This window comes from Stigmatopora nigra, chromosome 9, assembly GCF_051989575.1.
Source record: "Stigmatopora nigra isolate UIUO_SnigA chromosome 9, RoL_Snig_1.1, whole genome shotgun sequence".
NCBI lineage: Eukaryota > Metazoa > Chordata > Actinopteri > Syngnathiformes > Syngnathidae > Stigmatopora > Stigmatopora nigra.
Window position 1 is genome coordinate 12,888,687 of NC_135516.1, and position 16,210 is coordinate 12,904,896.

The 16,210-nt window shown below is 40.5% G+C and overlaps 1 protein-coding gene across 1 annotated transcript; it reads right to left on the minus strand.

Moving 5' to 3' along the window:
* Window positions 1-12,326: 12,326 nt before the first annotated feature.
* Window positions 12,327-13,962, minus strand: LOC144202158 (neurogenic differentiation factor 6-B-like). Its single transcript, XM_077725172.1, has one exon. It carries the CDS (start codon window positions 13,614-13,616, stop codon window positions 12,450-12,452), a length of 1,167 nt encoding a protein of 388 aa, XP_077581298.1. The 5' UTR covers window positions 13,617-13,962; the 3' UTR covers window positions 12,327-12,449.
* Window positions 13,963-16,210: the final 2,248 nt, after the last annotated feature.

Below are 16,210 nucleotides of genomic sequence, written 5' to 3' on the forward strand. Positions count from 1 at the left end.
ATATGTGTCAATAGCAGCCAGGAAATTAGCTAGCATGCTAAGTACCAAAAATTGTAGTAATCAACTAATTTAATTCAAAATAATTTTTGGGAATGGTCGCAACAGGTTTTGAGGGTGTAAATACGGTAAACAACTGTTTTTTGTTTGTTTTTTGTGAGTGAATTTGTCAAATAAGAGACTCCAGAATAGCTCAAAATATCTGTCAATAGAAGCCAGGAAGCTAGCTAGCACGCTAAGCCACAAAACATTTAGTATTTCAACTAATTTAATTTAAAATAATTTTTGGGAGTGGTCGCAACAGGGTTTGTGGGTGTAAATATGATTTTAAAACAGTTTTTATTTGTTTGTTTGGCTTGTAGTAGCATGTTTTACCACTAGAGGGAAATAAGATGCCTTTTGATCCGGCTAGCAGTTGATTGACAGGTCAATTTATAGTTTGGGAATTTTGGTCAACTTCCCACTTTTGGGAAATGTTTGTTGTAGCGTAAAAGAAAAAAATGGAAGCTGTACATTGAATGTCTTCATTTCAGGGTCGTTTTTATACTTACCTGCTGTTGTCACGCATTGAAAAAAGGGAAAAAAATGGCGATTAACTACCATGGAGACTTAATTAACAAATCAAACATCTGGACATGGCCAGTAGGCTTAGACGCTTTTTGTAAGATTGGTTATGTGATGTATCAAACACGGCACCCTGCGTGCAAAAATGTCCCCATCTGGCTTGTTTTTTTTTCACTTCATTTCTTTACTTTTATAAACTTGCATATACTGTTCATTTCTAACCATTAAATTGCCAACCACTACTTTTTATGAACACAACATAAATTCAGTCAATTCAAGGGTAGTGAGTTTGATCCTAGGTTTAATTGGCATATTTTCCCCGGGCTTCCGTGGGTTTTCTCCGGGTACTCCGGTTTCCTCCCACATCCGCAAAAACGGACGTTTGGTCTCCCGGACGTTTGGTCGCCCGGACGTTTGGTCGCCCGGACGTTTGGTCGCCCGGACGTTTGGTCGCCCGGACGTTTGGTCGCCCGGACGTTTGGTCGCCCGGACGTTTGGTCGCCCGGACGTTTGGTCGCCCGGACGTTTGGTCGCCCGGACGTTTGGTCGCCCGGACGCTTGGTCGCCCCGGACGTTTGGTCGCCCCGGACGTTTGGTCGCCCGGACGCTTGGTCGCCCCGGACGTTTGGTCGCCCCGGACGTTTGGTCGCCCGGACGTTTGGTCGCCCGGACGTTTGGTCGCCCGGACGTTTGTTCACCCGGACTTTTGGTTGCCTGGGTGAATATAATTTTGAGAGCTGGTTTCAACAGTAGATATTTAGATATTAAACTCTCTTTCATGATATAATTTTGGTGCCCAGAGTTGGCTAGGACAGGCTCCAGCACCCCCCACAACCTTTGTGAGTGGTTCAGAAAATGAATGATGAAATATAGCACACAGACACCTCCACAAATACTTCCTTAAAAAATGTTTTTGGTAAAAAATCTTCAAAGGATAAAGAGTGAGTTTTTTCCTCGCCTTTATATTTTCCCTCAAAATATCAAATATTGCTCTGCATATGGCCTATTATACGTCGCTATGCTAGTCCAAATATTTCCCGGGTGAACGACCCCACCCGGACACAACATTATCGCCCCGCAGCTATCCTACAAAGTGGGCCTTGTTTTTTTATTTAGTTTTGGCTTTGCCTTCCTTTCCCTCCGGCGTCACCAGCTGCCATCGACATTTCCCCGCATTTCCCGTAACCCCGTCACGGCGTCCTTCCTCTACCATTTTTTTTTTGGCCTTAACTTTCCGGAAAAAGGTGATCGGCGGAGTGTTTTTTTTTTCTTCTCTTCTCTTCTCCCCGTGCATAACTAATGGAAACGTGTTAAAAAATCATCGCGGGAACGTCCTTGGGAAGACAAATGAATTTTCAGCAGAATAATTAACTTAATTAACAAATTTGCATGCATATTCATCAGGGCCATTGAAGTCTTTCCAAGCTCAGCTTGATGAACGCTACTGCGTAATAACCAGCTCATTTACATTCTGCCATCCAGCGCCATTTGCAAACGGGTGGCAATGAATAAAAAAATAAAAAAATGCACCCCTTTTCTTCATGCACGGGCTGGATGAATGCATTGGACATGGACGCACCCCAATTTGAGGCGCAGCTGCCTCCCCCCCACCTTCCATATTCATGTCCACGGAGCTCAATGTGACACACGGTGACCCCCCCAGCGTCCGTCCCCCTTCGCCACGTCTTTCTTGGCACCCATCCCGCCTCGTAAACTCTCCCGGGCTGCCAGCCTGTTAAAAAGCGTAGCCCCGCCCACTTCCACGGGTACCCACAGCCCCACCCCGTCTTTAAAAGGCGGCAAGGTGTGACGGGACAGACGGATGGACGGTGGCACTTTGTCAACCGTGAGTAGGGGCGCCCCCCATGTGGACCCCCATCAGATTTTTAGGGGGGTGTCTTTATGAAATATAATATGTTGGCGACTTTATGATTATATGTTGTCGGCGTTGTGTTGAATTATTAGCGAATTATTATTTTGAGAAACCGGCTTTGAAACATTATTTCTCGCATATAAGCCGCATCTGTGTATAAGTCGCACCCTTAAAATGGCCTTAAAATCGTTGAATTTTAGGTTTGAGAAGCCAGCTTTCAAACATACTGTATTTTCTCGTATATAAGTCGCATCCGTATATAAGTCGCACCCTCAAAACGGCCTTAAAAATCGTTGAATTTTACAATTTCTCTCGTATAAGCCGACCCCTGATGGACAATGTTCACTTCAATGTTCATGGTTTTAATAGGGAGTAAAAATGTTTTACTTTGAAGGGAAAATCTGAAGAAAAATGTGCTATTTATGATATACTTGATCGTCTGCATATAGACAAATTCAAAACGGAAGTCATGTGACTAAGATAGCGGCGCCCTGAGCGAGCAATGGCAGGTACAAGATAGTTTTTATACATTTTATGCAAGATACAGTTAATTTTTTTCTTGAATTTCATTCATAGACGTCAAAATTAATTTCTTTAAGCCTTTTATCTGTTTATCTTTTCTCTATCTTGAATTAAATGACCGTATTAACCGCATTATCTTGCGTTTTGAGGATGTTGAGTCTTAATTATGCGCATATAAGCCATATAATCATCATATAATCATTTTTTTAGCAACAAATACGGCTTTTTGCAAGAAAATACGGTAGTCTTGTCAAAAAAATATAGTTTAACTTGTCAAACAACAGATGTTTTTGCACTTGTTGAAGTTTAGGAACAAAAAAATTGCTTAAATAGCCAAACGTCAGATGTTTTTTGCTTTCGTCGAGGTGAAGGGGGAACGTTACCACGCCGCAGCAGCCACCATTAACACCATCCTCACCCGCACCCAAAAAAAGGAACACCGGCACTTTTTCCACACCTCCAACGTTCGCAATATGGTCCCCGGCCGCCCTGAGATTTGGCACGTGTAATTAACACATGGATTCATGCGAAATGTAGATATATTTCCGTAAAAAAAAATAGCATCAACCCTCACAACTTTCTTTCCGGGGTCTTCTTCGCGATTGGCTGGCAAAAGCCGAGATGGCCGTAGATTTCACGCTCGACGGGAGTTGTTTTTAATGACGCGTTTGAGTCATTTACCGCGCCGTTTGTTTGGAAGTCCGTGACGTGGCGAGGAGAAATTGTTAAACTGACCTTCAGATGGCGCCGCGGACTTCGACAGGTTGTCACGGATCCGATGACACGGGAATCTGCGGAAAAATAACGGTTGTCAGTCAATTTGGTCTCTGGGGAATTTAATGGGAAATCAAGGTTTAGTAGCAAAATAGAACTCACCATAACAAGCCCAGGTAAACACTCAAAAAATAGACAGATTACCTCGTTTTCAGGGGATCGGATTCTGTTAAGAAAGATAGGGTTTTCAATTAAATGACAGCTAAGATAGTACGCGAAAACGGCAAACTCACAAAGGGTTTTTAATTTTTTTCTTAATTCTGTCACAACTATTCAAACTAAACAAGCTCTGACAGATGCTCATGAAGTGATACCTTGATCCTGGACACTTCAAACATGTGCCGTGATGATATGCCTCAATTTTGCAGCCTTTTGGGTGCTTAGAACTTACAAAATAATGCAACACAGTAAAAATAAAGTTAAATTGGACATATGTGGTCTGACGATAATATTTTAAGAGCAAGTAAATCTATTACTAGAGCTTTTTTTTGACTTGATATCTTCTTTTTAGCAGCTCACTCATGATCATACATCACTGCTAAGCCTGTCAATGACCTAAAAAATATTTTTTTAATCATTTTACTACCATATTTTCCCACATATGCCGTACTTGTCAGAAATACGCATAACACAAGACAAGTATCTCAAAAATAGCAAATTTTTCTTAAGATTTTCCCTTCAAAGTAACACATTTTATTACTCCCTATTAAAACCATGAATATGGAGGTGAAAATTGTCAATCATTTGGCGGCTTATACGCGAGAAATTGCACAATTTTACGATTTTAAGGCCATTTTAAGGGTACGGCTTACACGTGGATGCGGCTAATATGCGAAAAAATACGATACTTCTCAACTATAGTATGTTTTTGCAATCTTAGAATAAAAACAAGACGCCATAACAGAACGACAGATCACAGAACATGAAAAAGTTTTGATGTGGGGGTTGTAAGACGACCACCCGTAGATCTGCTTCCCGTTAACAGATGCGCCACATTATTAATAAGACGCATACTTGTTTACGCTTGAAAGACAAAGCCGGGTGTGGGTAACAACAGACTCATAAATATTAGGGTTCTTAATTTCAGGAGCTCTGAAATGACACCCACATTTTTGCTATTGGTGCAAAGTTTCCCAAAAATGTGTTCCACTGATAAAAATCCGTAAAAAAAACGAGGTTTTGTGTGGTTTTCTAATGCGTTTTGTGTCATTTTTTGAAAGTTTTTGTAGTATTTGCCAACAAATTCTTGATGATAAGAAAAGATCCTGTTAGTTCTTTGTAGGGGGATCTTTGGAGGCGGGGTTTGAGGATGGGTGGGGGGTCTTTCGTTTGACGACGACGATGGCGGCGGCGTTTGATGGCGCAATTGATGGGCGAGTCGCAAAGAAAAGTCCCAAAGCCTCGAAGGAATTTGATTACCTCCATCCATTATCTGCACAGTGAGCAATCGGGAGGCTCGCCATCTGTCATCCGTTTCATTTGCATCGTCAACACCTGCCCCGCCTGTTTATGCCGCTACTTCTTCTACTCCGTTTTTTTTTTAAAGATGACTTTCATGGCTGCCAGAAAGCATCACTAACTTTTCTTACAAAATGTATTAGTTCCACAAGTTCATGCAAGATATTGCAAAGCCGTCATTGCTTTGATAGTCAATACGTGTGTTTGTTATCTGGATTTTGAATGCATAGATGACGAATTGGTGTTTTTTTTTTAAGGGTAGAGTAGAATTAAATGGGCGATGGATAGAAGATGGACAAATAGAAGGGTGGATTGACAGAAAGATAGACCAACAGACAAGGACAAATGGACAGATCGATAGACAGAAGGAAGGACACCGAGATCAACCGACGGACAGACCGTCTGTTGATGGTTCTGTCGAAAAGATTGACTGACAGTACTACAGACTGTCTATCCGTCTTTCTGTCTGTCAAAAAAAAAATAACTGACTAACCGATGGACAGATAGACTAACTGACAGACCGACCGAGGGAGGGACTAATGGACAGACGGGACAAACGACCGGCTTGCGGACAGACAAACAGACTGACAGAAAAACTGAGAGACTGACAGACAGAATGATAGAGACAGAATGATAGACAGACAGAGACAGAATGACAGACTGACAGACTGACAGAATGACAGACAGAATGACAGACAGAATGATAGACAGGCAGAGACAGAATGACAGACTGACAGACTGAAAGAGACAGAATGACAGACTGAAAGAGACAGAATGACAGACTGACAGAATGACAGACAGACAGAAAGAGACAGAATGACAGACTGACAGAATGACAGACAGAATGACAGACAGAATGACAGACAGAATGACAGACTGACAGACAGAATGACAGAGACAGAATGATAGACAGACAGAGATAGAATGACAGACTGACAAAAAGACTGACAACCCATCAGAGAAACAGAATGACAAATAGACCAATCATAGGACAGACCAACCGACCAACAGACGGTCTGCCATAAAGACGAAAAGACCAACTGACTGACCAACCGATGGATGGACAAATGGAAAGACGGACCAAAGGACTAACTAATGGACTAGCCTGGATAGATAACCCTCCACCCCACCACACCACCACCCCCAATCTTCCTTTTGATTCTGGAGCTCCGCCTTCCATCCACCGACCGTCGTGTCTGGCACGCCCAGGTGGCGCCGCCGGCTGCGGGGCCCATTAGCCAGAGAATCCCAGCCTGCAGCAGGCCACGCGTGTCCCCCGCTGACACATTTTTGGAGACGCACCAAGAAAGACTTCAACCCTCGGCAGACAGCTCACTTTCGACTCTACCACGAGAGAGAGAACACCGTTCGAGTCCCGTAGGAAATCCACTGATCGGGTCATTGCGACCATTCTAGATTAAAAATGGCGGACTAACGGTTCTGGGGTTGTGGGTTCGAATCCCGGGTCGCTCTTTGCTCTGTGGAATTTTGTATGTTCTTGCCGGGATTATGTAGGTTTTTTTCTGGGTACTCCACTTTCCTCCCACATTACCAAAAACATGCATGCTAATGCTAAGCTAACTAAATTCAATGCTTTTATTGCTATTACACAAGTATAATAAGGTTTAAAGCCTCACTACTAAGTGCATAAAAAACAATAACAACAAATAAATAGCAATAAAAAATAAATAGATGGGGCAGCTAAGTTGTTAGCATGTGGGACTCACAGTTCTGTAGTTCTGGGTTCAAATCCAGGTCAGTCCACTTGTGTGAGTTGCATGTTCTCTCCAGTTCTGTGTGGGTTTTCTCCGGGTACTCCATTTTCCTCTCACATTCCAAAAGCATGAATGCTAGGCTAACTGTATGCTAGGCTAACTGTAAGCTAGGCTAAGTGTGGGCTAGGCTAACTGTATGCTAGGCTAACTGTATGCTAGGCTAACTGTAAGCTAGGCTAAGTGTGGGCTAGGCTAAGTGTGGGCTAGGCTAACTGTATGCTAGGCTAACTGTATGCTAGGCTAACTGTATGCTAGGCTAACTGTATGCTAGGCTAACTGTATGCTAGGCTAACTGTATGCTAGGCTAACTGTATGCTAGGCTAACTGTATAATAGGCTAAATGTATGCTAGGCTAACTGTATGCTAGGCTAACTGTATGCTAGGCTAACTGTATGCTAAATGGCCCTGAGGGGAGGATAAATACGATTGGCTGGCCACAGTGTGAACCCTGTAGTTAGCTGGGGATGGCCTCCAGCACCCCCCGCGACCTTGGTGAGGGTAAGCGGTTGAGAAAATGAATGACAGATGAATAATAAAGAGAATAGCTGAGTCGTGATAAATCGAACGGGCCGAAGAGATTCTTATTAATGCGAAAGGCGGCGTGATTACGGAACGATTCGTCAGCGCGCTGAAAAAAGACGAGTGGATGTTACGAATGGATTTTTTTTCCTTACGACTTCGTGTTAATACGGAGTTAATTACGGAGCTAATGACTCCTCGCAAAAGGCCTGTCTTATTAGTCCAGGAAAGTTCTTTTACTTGTCATGACATGTTTAATGGCAGCCATTTCTCATTTCTAAAATGGAAATAGATCTGAATGTGGAGACATAGTTTTTTTTTTTTACTTTTACAGTTCATCTTTGGCCCAAAAAAGTTAACTTAATGGCCACCATTAATGGTGTTAGACGTCCTTTTCATTTGGATTGGGAGGAGCCAATAAACAAATGTTCATTAGCCCCTCCCAGTTAAAATATATATAAAAGCAACCAATACATGCTACACAGTTATTTTTTATTTATTTACTTATTTATGACCTATTTATTTATGTCTAAAATATATTTTTCTGTGTCTGTATTCTCACCCACTTGCAAACTACGGCCTGCAAGCCACATACGGCCCGTTTTTTGGTGTTTTACAACCCCTCTATCATTTTTTAAATGACATTTTAATATTTCTTAATACAATCTTTTAACTTTGTACTTTATACTTTTTACTTTAATGATGAGTATGTTAATACTTTAGTCCTTTTTTTCTGTTTATGTTTCATATGTACTGTTAACGGATGCACTTTTTTATATTTATCGTATCTTGTGCTGACCCCGCCCATCTGTCACATTTTTAACGGCAATGTTCTGTATGTACAGTTTGAATGAGCTACAAAGTCAGGCATCAGAACACCCCCACGGGCCATATGTTTGACACCCCTGCCTTAATGAGATCCCGGACCGGTGTGTTTGCACCTTGTCACAGCAACTCACCCTGACCTGCCACACACACACACACACACTTTCATTCTTTCACACATTGATTTGGGAAAGGTTTTGTGGCATCTGATCTCCTTAAATCTGTCTAATTAAAGCCCCCAAATCCCCCCCCCCCACCCCCCTCCTCAGCCACCAGCAGCACCTTCCTCACTTCCAAGACCCCCCTAGCTCCACCTAACCCCCCCCCCTCCCTCAACCACCATTCCAAAGGATTATTACGAATTTAATGGGCAAACGTGTTCTCGCCCTGCCACCATGGCCATCTGGGCCTTCCATTCGGCAAGGAATTTGGAAGATTCTTGACGGATGCCAATCGCTTCTCCCTCCAATAGAATACAATCATATCTTGACATACGAGTGCCCTAATTTACGGGAAATTTGAGATAAGAGAAAAATTCTGATCAAATGTTTGCCTTGAGATACGAATAAAATTCCGGAAATATTGGCCTTGAAATACGAGTAAAATTCCGGAAACATTTGCCCTGCGATACGAGTAAAATTCCAAGCAAACGTTTACCTTGAGATACGAGTAAAATTCCAAGCAAACATTTACCTTGAGATACGAGTAAAATTCCGAGCAAACATTTACCTTGAGATACGAGTAAAATTTAGCCTTAAGTTATTAGCCTTGGGATACGTGTAAAATTCCGAAGTTATTTGCCTTGAGATATGAGAACAATTCTGATCAAACATTTGCCTTTAGATACGAGTCAAATTCAGAGCAAACATTTGCCTTGAGATACAAGTAAAATTCGGAAGTTATTAGCTTTGGCATACATGTAAAATTCTGGAAATATTTGCCTTGAGCTATGAGTAAAATTCCAAAAATATTAGCCTGTAGATACGAGTAAAATTCCAAAAATACTTGCCTTGAGATACTACTATAATTCCAAAAATATTTGCATTGGGATATGGGTACTTTTCCGAAAATATTTGCCTTAAGATACCAGCATAGTTCCGAAGATATTTGCTTTGAGATAAGAGTCAATCGACATACAAACGCATGAAGCTCATATCTCAAGGTATTTACTGGAGCTCATATCTCAAGGTATTTACAGGCATGTAAAAAGTTTCAAACCCTTTTTATGGAAACGTACGTAGCAAACGTTCGCCAAGCGTGTTTGTTTTGGTCGGGCGCCCGCACAAGTGGTCCAGATGCTCCGTTAATAACGAGCAAGCCAATCCACGGAGGAGGGTTTGACCCTGTGATTAAAACGCTGGCGTGCCTGCCCGTGGTCCACGTGGGCGCCAACCCCAACACCCCACACGCAGGTGCGAGCCCATCAACCCGCCACTTAACCCAATCCGGGAATCGAACCAAGGGTTTGAACAGCGAGACCCTCCTGAAATCATCACTTTTTAATAAGGAGGAACATTTATTTAATCTAAATATTAAATAATATTAAATAAAAATGTACTTATTAAATATTTTTTGATGCTGCCGTGTCACCAAATCAAACATTTAATTATTTTGTGCCCTTAAAACACTTTTATATTAATTTTGAACATGCCAATTAACAATAATGAACAATGTAGATACAATTAAAAATATAGTTAGCAGGCCTAAACAAATTAACGCTATTCAATATGATGTAGATTTTAAATGAGTGTCAAAGATGAACAAAAGCAGCGGTAAACCATCAAATGCATTAAAAATATAAAATGTGTATATATAAATGAAATATAAATAGTCGCAAAATAAATAATAATAAAGTACAGCTAGGCAAGACACAAATTAATTCGGTTATTTGGAGTAATTGTCATCAAAAAAATGACATCATAAAAAAATGCGCACCACGTTTTTGTAGAACTTTATCAATCCATTTTGTTCTAATTTCTAACCTCACTTTTTCCAGCTCAGAATTATTATTATTTTAATTCAGAATTATTATTATTTTTAATTAAAATCCTTCTTTCTAATTTCTAACCTCACTATTTTCAGCTCAAAATTATTATTATTTTTTAATTTAAATCCTTTTTAATTTCCAACCTCACTTACCCCATCTCAAAAAATATATTTTTAAAATTTAAACCCCTCCTTTCTAATTTCCAACCTCACTTTCCCCATCTAATAAAACATTTTAATTCAATTTTTTTCTATAATTATTCAAATAAAGAGCATTCCTGCCAAACACTTTAAACTCCATTCCATCCAATCTACCCACACACCCAAAATTCCGTCTTAAAACCTTAAAAAAAAGCCATTTACATATAAAACCCACAAAAAAACATTAAAAAAAACACATTTATTACCTTCTCTTCCACTGCAAAATACTTTCTCTCCATCCCAATTTGATCCTTCTGGCTTAATTCCAACAACTCCAACCCAAAAAGTAGAAGAAGAATCCTGCTTGGCACAAAAAACACAACTCAATCCCAAAAAAAAAAACAATATTTACTCAATAACTCCAAAAAAAAAAAAAATCATATCCAAGTCCCCCCTTTATAATTCATTCATTTATTGAATTTAAATCGGGTTTTAGCGATACATTTCATTACAGAACACAAACGGTACTTCACAAAAGTTTAGGATCCATAACTGCATATTTTTAGGCTCCGCCCACCCAAAAATATGCCTTAAAAAGTCCATATTTCCAAATAAAAATGCCAAAAAATCAAATGTCATTGCATATTAATGTCAGTCTCTGTTTAAGGCAATAAAACGCTTATAAATAATAATAATAATAATTCCATTTTTAAGCCAATGAATGACAACAATAACAACATTTTTTGGGGGAAAATGTACAATAATTCTATGATATATTATCCACTGTTAATAAATAAGCATAAATAAATACATAATGCATATGAATCCGACACCATTTTTTTTTTTGACACTCACACATGCAGTTTTTAATTGATTTCTAAGTCCCATGAGACTCATTTAAAATGTAAGATTTGGACCGATGTCAGGTTTTTTTTAAAAAATTTTTTTAAACGATGGCTTTTGCATAGCTAATCCGACATTTTATTGCTCAGACCGAAATTAATAAGATTCATTAATTGGGGGAAAATGAATAAGCCGTAAATGATGTTTAAAAATCAAGGTGGGAGGATTTTTGGATGATTTCCAGTGTTGTTTGATTTTTGGAGGGTTTTTTTTGGATACTTTAATGAATGTGTGTTTTCAAAATTAATAGAATTTATTAATTGGGGGAATTAATAAGGCTAAAATGATGTTTAAAATGAATGTGGAGGATTTTGGTGCGATTTTTCAGTGTTGTTTGTTTTTTTGGGAGACTTTAATGAATTGTGTGTTGTTTGATTTATTTGTTTTATTTTTTGGGATAATTTAATGAATGCGTGTTTTCAAAAATTAATACAATTAATTAATTGGGAAGCCTAAAATTACGTTTCAAAAGGATTTTGGGGCGTTTTTTTTTTGGATACTTTAATGAACGCGTGTTTCAAAAATGAATACAATTAATAAATTGGGGAAATTAATAAGCCTAAAATGACATTTAAAATCAACACAGAGGATTTTGGGGCAAATTCCAGCCTTGTTTGATTTTTTTGTTGTTTTTTAAGACACTTTAATGAATAAATAATGTCTCGTTTGATTTTTTTTTGATACTTTAATGAACGCGTGTTTTAAAAAATGAATACAATTAATTAATTGAGAAAATGAATAAGCTTAAAATAACGTTTAAAATCAACATTGAAGATTTTGGGACAAATTCCAGTGTTTGATTTTTTTGTTGATTTTGAACACATTAATAAATGAATAATGTGTAGTCAGATTTTAATTTTTTAAATGTTTTTTATAAGCCTAAAATAACATTCAAAATTTACACATAGGATATTTGCGCAATCTCCAGTTTTATTTTATTTTTTAATCAATTTTTTTGGACACTTTAATGAACGAACAATGTCTTTTTAAATGACCAAAGTCAATTGTGCTTCATATTATAGTCCAAAGTGCGGACTTTAAAAACAGATATTTAGCTTAAGGGGGGTTTTGGAAAAGTTTTTTGCATGAAAAGGACGTCAGTTTTTAGAAGTTTAATTATGGTACGACCCGCTCAATTCCGCCTGGGATTGAAACGATTGGGCGCCACGTACGTGGAGGTCATACGGATAGCGGCCCTCCGGAGCCACCCGGTAAACGGGACCGTGCGGGAGGCCCGCTCGTCCGGGAACGCCGCCACCGCCACCGCCGCCGCCTCCACCGCCGCAATATCGCATCCCATAATGATGTCCCCCTTTGGCATAGTCCGGTGGCTCGTCATGCTTGAATGAGAAAATGCCGTTTAAGTTGACGGGGGGGCTCAGCTGGCTCTCAAAACGAGGACTCCCACCCTCGGGGGACGCGTAGGACGACGTCTCGTAAGCGCCGGACGAGTAGCCGTAATGCCGGAAGGGTTTAGCCGGCTCGGGTGGTCCGGGGGCGCCGTGTCCCACCTCGGAGCCGGGGTAGGCGGAGCCAGAAGCGGCGGAGGAGTATAGAGGATCGTACGGAGGCCTTCCGGAGAAGACCACATCCCCGTGGTGGTCCCCGAGGAAATTCCGGGCGTTGAGTTGGAGGCAGCCGGCGACTAGGTTAGTGGTGGGCTGCGATAATCCCTTACAGAGGGTCTGGACGAATGCCAGGAGGTCCGGGCGCTTCCCGGCGCTGAGGGTCTCGGATAAAGCCCAGATGTAGTTTTTGGCGAGGCGGAGGGTTTCGATTTTGGAGAGCTTTTGCGTTTTGGAGTAGCAGGGGACTACTTTGCGGAGGCTTTCTAAAGCGGCGTTTAGGCCGTGCATGCGGCTTCTCTCGCGGGCGTTAGCCTCTTGGCGGCGTACGCGGGAACGCTCGTGAGGTTCCTTGTTGGACTTTTTCTTACGGGGGCCGCGTTTTTTGTGGAGGAGGAGGTTGTCTTGTTCAGAATCGCGGTCGGAGGAGGCGGGGTCGTCGTTGGTGGATGGGCAGAGGGTGTCGTCGTCCAAGTCTAAGTCGTCTTCGTCCTCGGGGAGGTCGTCTTCGTCCCGTGGACGACGGTTTTGGCGCTTATGTGGCGTTAGCTGTTGTGGATGTCGCTCTTCTTGGTGTTGTTGTTGGTGGTGGTGATGATGATGATGAGAAAGAGGGGAGGGTCGGCGGTCCTGGGGGGCTCCTCCGACGGGGAAAGCGGCGCCGAAGCGCGGCTCGCATATGGCGTGCGCCTCCTCAAATGGAAGAGTCAACATTTTTCCTCTTTTTGCCCTCCAAAAAATACCAAAAACAAATATAAGCTTCCAAAAAAGTGTTTTTAAAGGCTTCTTATCAATTCCTCCCTGGAGAAAAAGTTCTTGGCAGTCATTTTGAACCCCAAAAAGGCCCCTTAAAATATGTCAAGGAAACCCCACACAAGGAAGAGAAGTTTATATGTTCTCCTCGAGATGCTGGACTAGATCCGATGTGAACCCCTAAAAAAAATGGGGTAAGATGATATGATGAGTTTTGTCTTCTCCGCCGCCGCCGCCTTGAAGCTCCTCCTTCTTCTCTTCTTCTTGTTTTTTACGGGACTGTCTGCCACGGATGCCAGCAGCCGGTGTACATGGCCATGGTGGAGGATGGTGGAGGTGGTGGAGGTGGTGGCGATGCCATCTGCTGCCGCTGCTGACGTCTCCTGGCCCGGGGCCCCCGGGGGACCCTTTCTCGGTGGAGCAAATCGGGAGAGAGAGAGAAAGAGAGAGAGACAGAGACCGGAAAAGAAAGAGGGGCGTGCAAATGAGGAATTGGTGGCCATGTCAACAGGTGGATGGGAATTGGAGACAGTGCGTGGGAATGGCAAAAATTGACTAACTTTTTAAGGCATTTTTAGGTGCTATTAAAATGTTTTGGTTTATGGGTGGAGTGGGTTTGAATCCCATTTGGTGGAGGTGGGGATAGTAGGGTGGGCAAAGTACGGCGAGTGGGCCACATAAGGGCCGTTAGGTTGTTTAATCCGGCTTGGCGACGTTGTCAAAATAATGTTATTTTAGGTTTTATTTTATTTATTTTTTTTGTATTTTATTTTATTTTTTTTTTCAAATTACTTTTTAATTTTTTTTAAATTTTTTGTTTATTTTATTATTTTTTCTTCACATTTTTAGGAACTTTAAAAAAAAAGGAATAAGGTTCACTCACCTGACTTGGTGGCGGGCTCGATTCCCGTTTGATGGTCGTTTGTCTCTCTCTGTGAGCCCTATGACTGACTGGTGGCCAGTCTAGGGTGTAGTCTGGTTTTTGCCTTAAGACAGCAGGGTTAGGCTCCAGCAAATCTATCAAAAATGGGCGGAATAGAAGATGAATGAATGAATGAATAAATCTATATATTTTTTAAATTTAGGACCAGTTTTGAGCAAAATATTTAGTCTATAATTAATGTTTGAAGAGTAAATACACACACTAATGAACAAATTCGTTTGTGTAGTTCCATTTTTTGTAGCTGGGTCTACAATGTCTTCTGTGTCTGTATCGCTACTACAAACAAGGAAATTTCCCAAATACGGGATAAAATAAAATTCTAAGCTAATATAATCTTTAAAAAATTCAAAGGCTGCAATAAATCGAATTTTCTTGTGATACAAATGACACTTTTTTAAAAATTCCAAGTTAAATATGATAAAAAACTCACATAAATGCGAAAAAAACTGACTATATTTTAAACAATTATCATTTAAAAGAGCTCAAAATTGACATTTTTTTCTTAAATAAGCATATTTTTGTTTAATTTAAGACTTTTGTATCAAACCACTTTTATAAAAAAGTCATAATAAAGCCAATTTCCTCCAAAAAACGCAACTTTATCACCAGTCATGTTGTCATCCCAGCAATTTATCACCAACTCGGTGCAACTTGTGCATAAAACGTGACCAAAACTCGCATAAATACCACATTATATCTTCAAAAAAATAATAATAATACATTTTTTTTATCTTCTCGCTTGGGCATGGCGACAGATTGAGATTGTGCGAACAGATTGCTTTCACTTTGGGGGGAGAAAAACGGCAAAAAAAGCGGACCCCCACGCCCCCGGCAACATCTCACACGTCTGGTGACAAACATCTTTACATTCCACATTTTCTTCAACAACACATCTATTATTCATGATGCCAGGCTGCCGAACACCCACGAAAAAATCCTACCTGACGGCCGTCAACTACTCGGTGGCGCTATAGAAATTGCGCCTGTTTTTGTGAGTGGGAGGTGTGGCCAGAACACAGCGCATGGCAGCATATGGAGCTTCTAATTGGCTAGAACAGCACAGCTGGACGGCACTGGCGGAGTGCAAGGCCTTGACCCGCCGCTAATCGTTAGCACAATACTCTCTGTTGTTGTTGTTGTGCCGGTGGATGGATGGGTTTTAGCGTTATTTTGTCATTTATTTTGTTTTTTTTTTGTGTAGATATGTGGGGGGAAAATGTTTTTGTGTCTTAGGAATTGCTGAAATTCTTTGGTCAAATTCTTTGAATAGTTTGAGTTTGGTGTTAGCATTGATGCTAACTGTAGATTTTATTGGCAGATGAGTTATTGCTAGTTTTTGGGTAAGTGGGACTTTGTTTTGGGGAGAAATTTTATTTAAAATATAGCACACTAAATGAAAAATTGAAAGATTTGCGAATTTTAAATATTTTGGATTTAGCATTAGCATTTATGCTAACTGTAGATTTTATCTTCAGATGATTTATTGCTATTTTTTTGTGTAAAATTGTACATTGTTTTGGGGAGAAATGTTATAAAAATGTAATATAAAATGCATGGATTATATATTGTAACCATATGAAACATTTAAAAATTTGCTGATTTCAAATAGTTT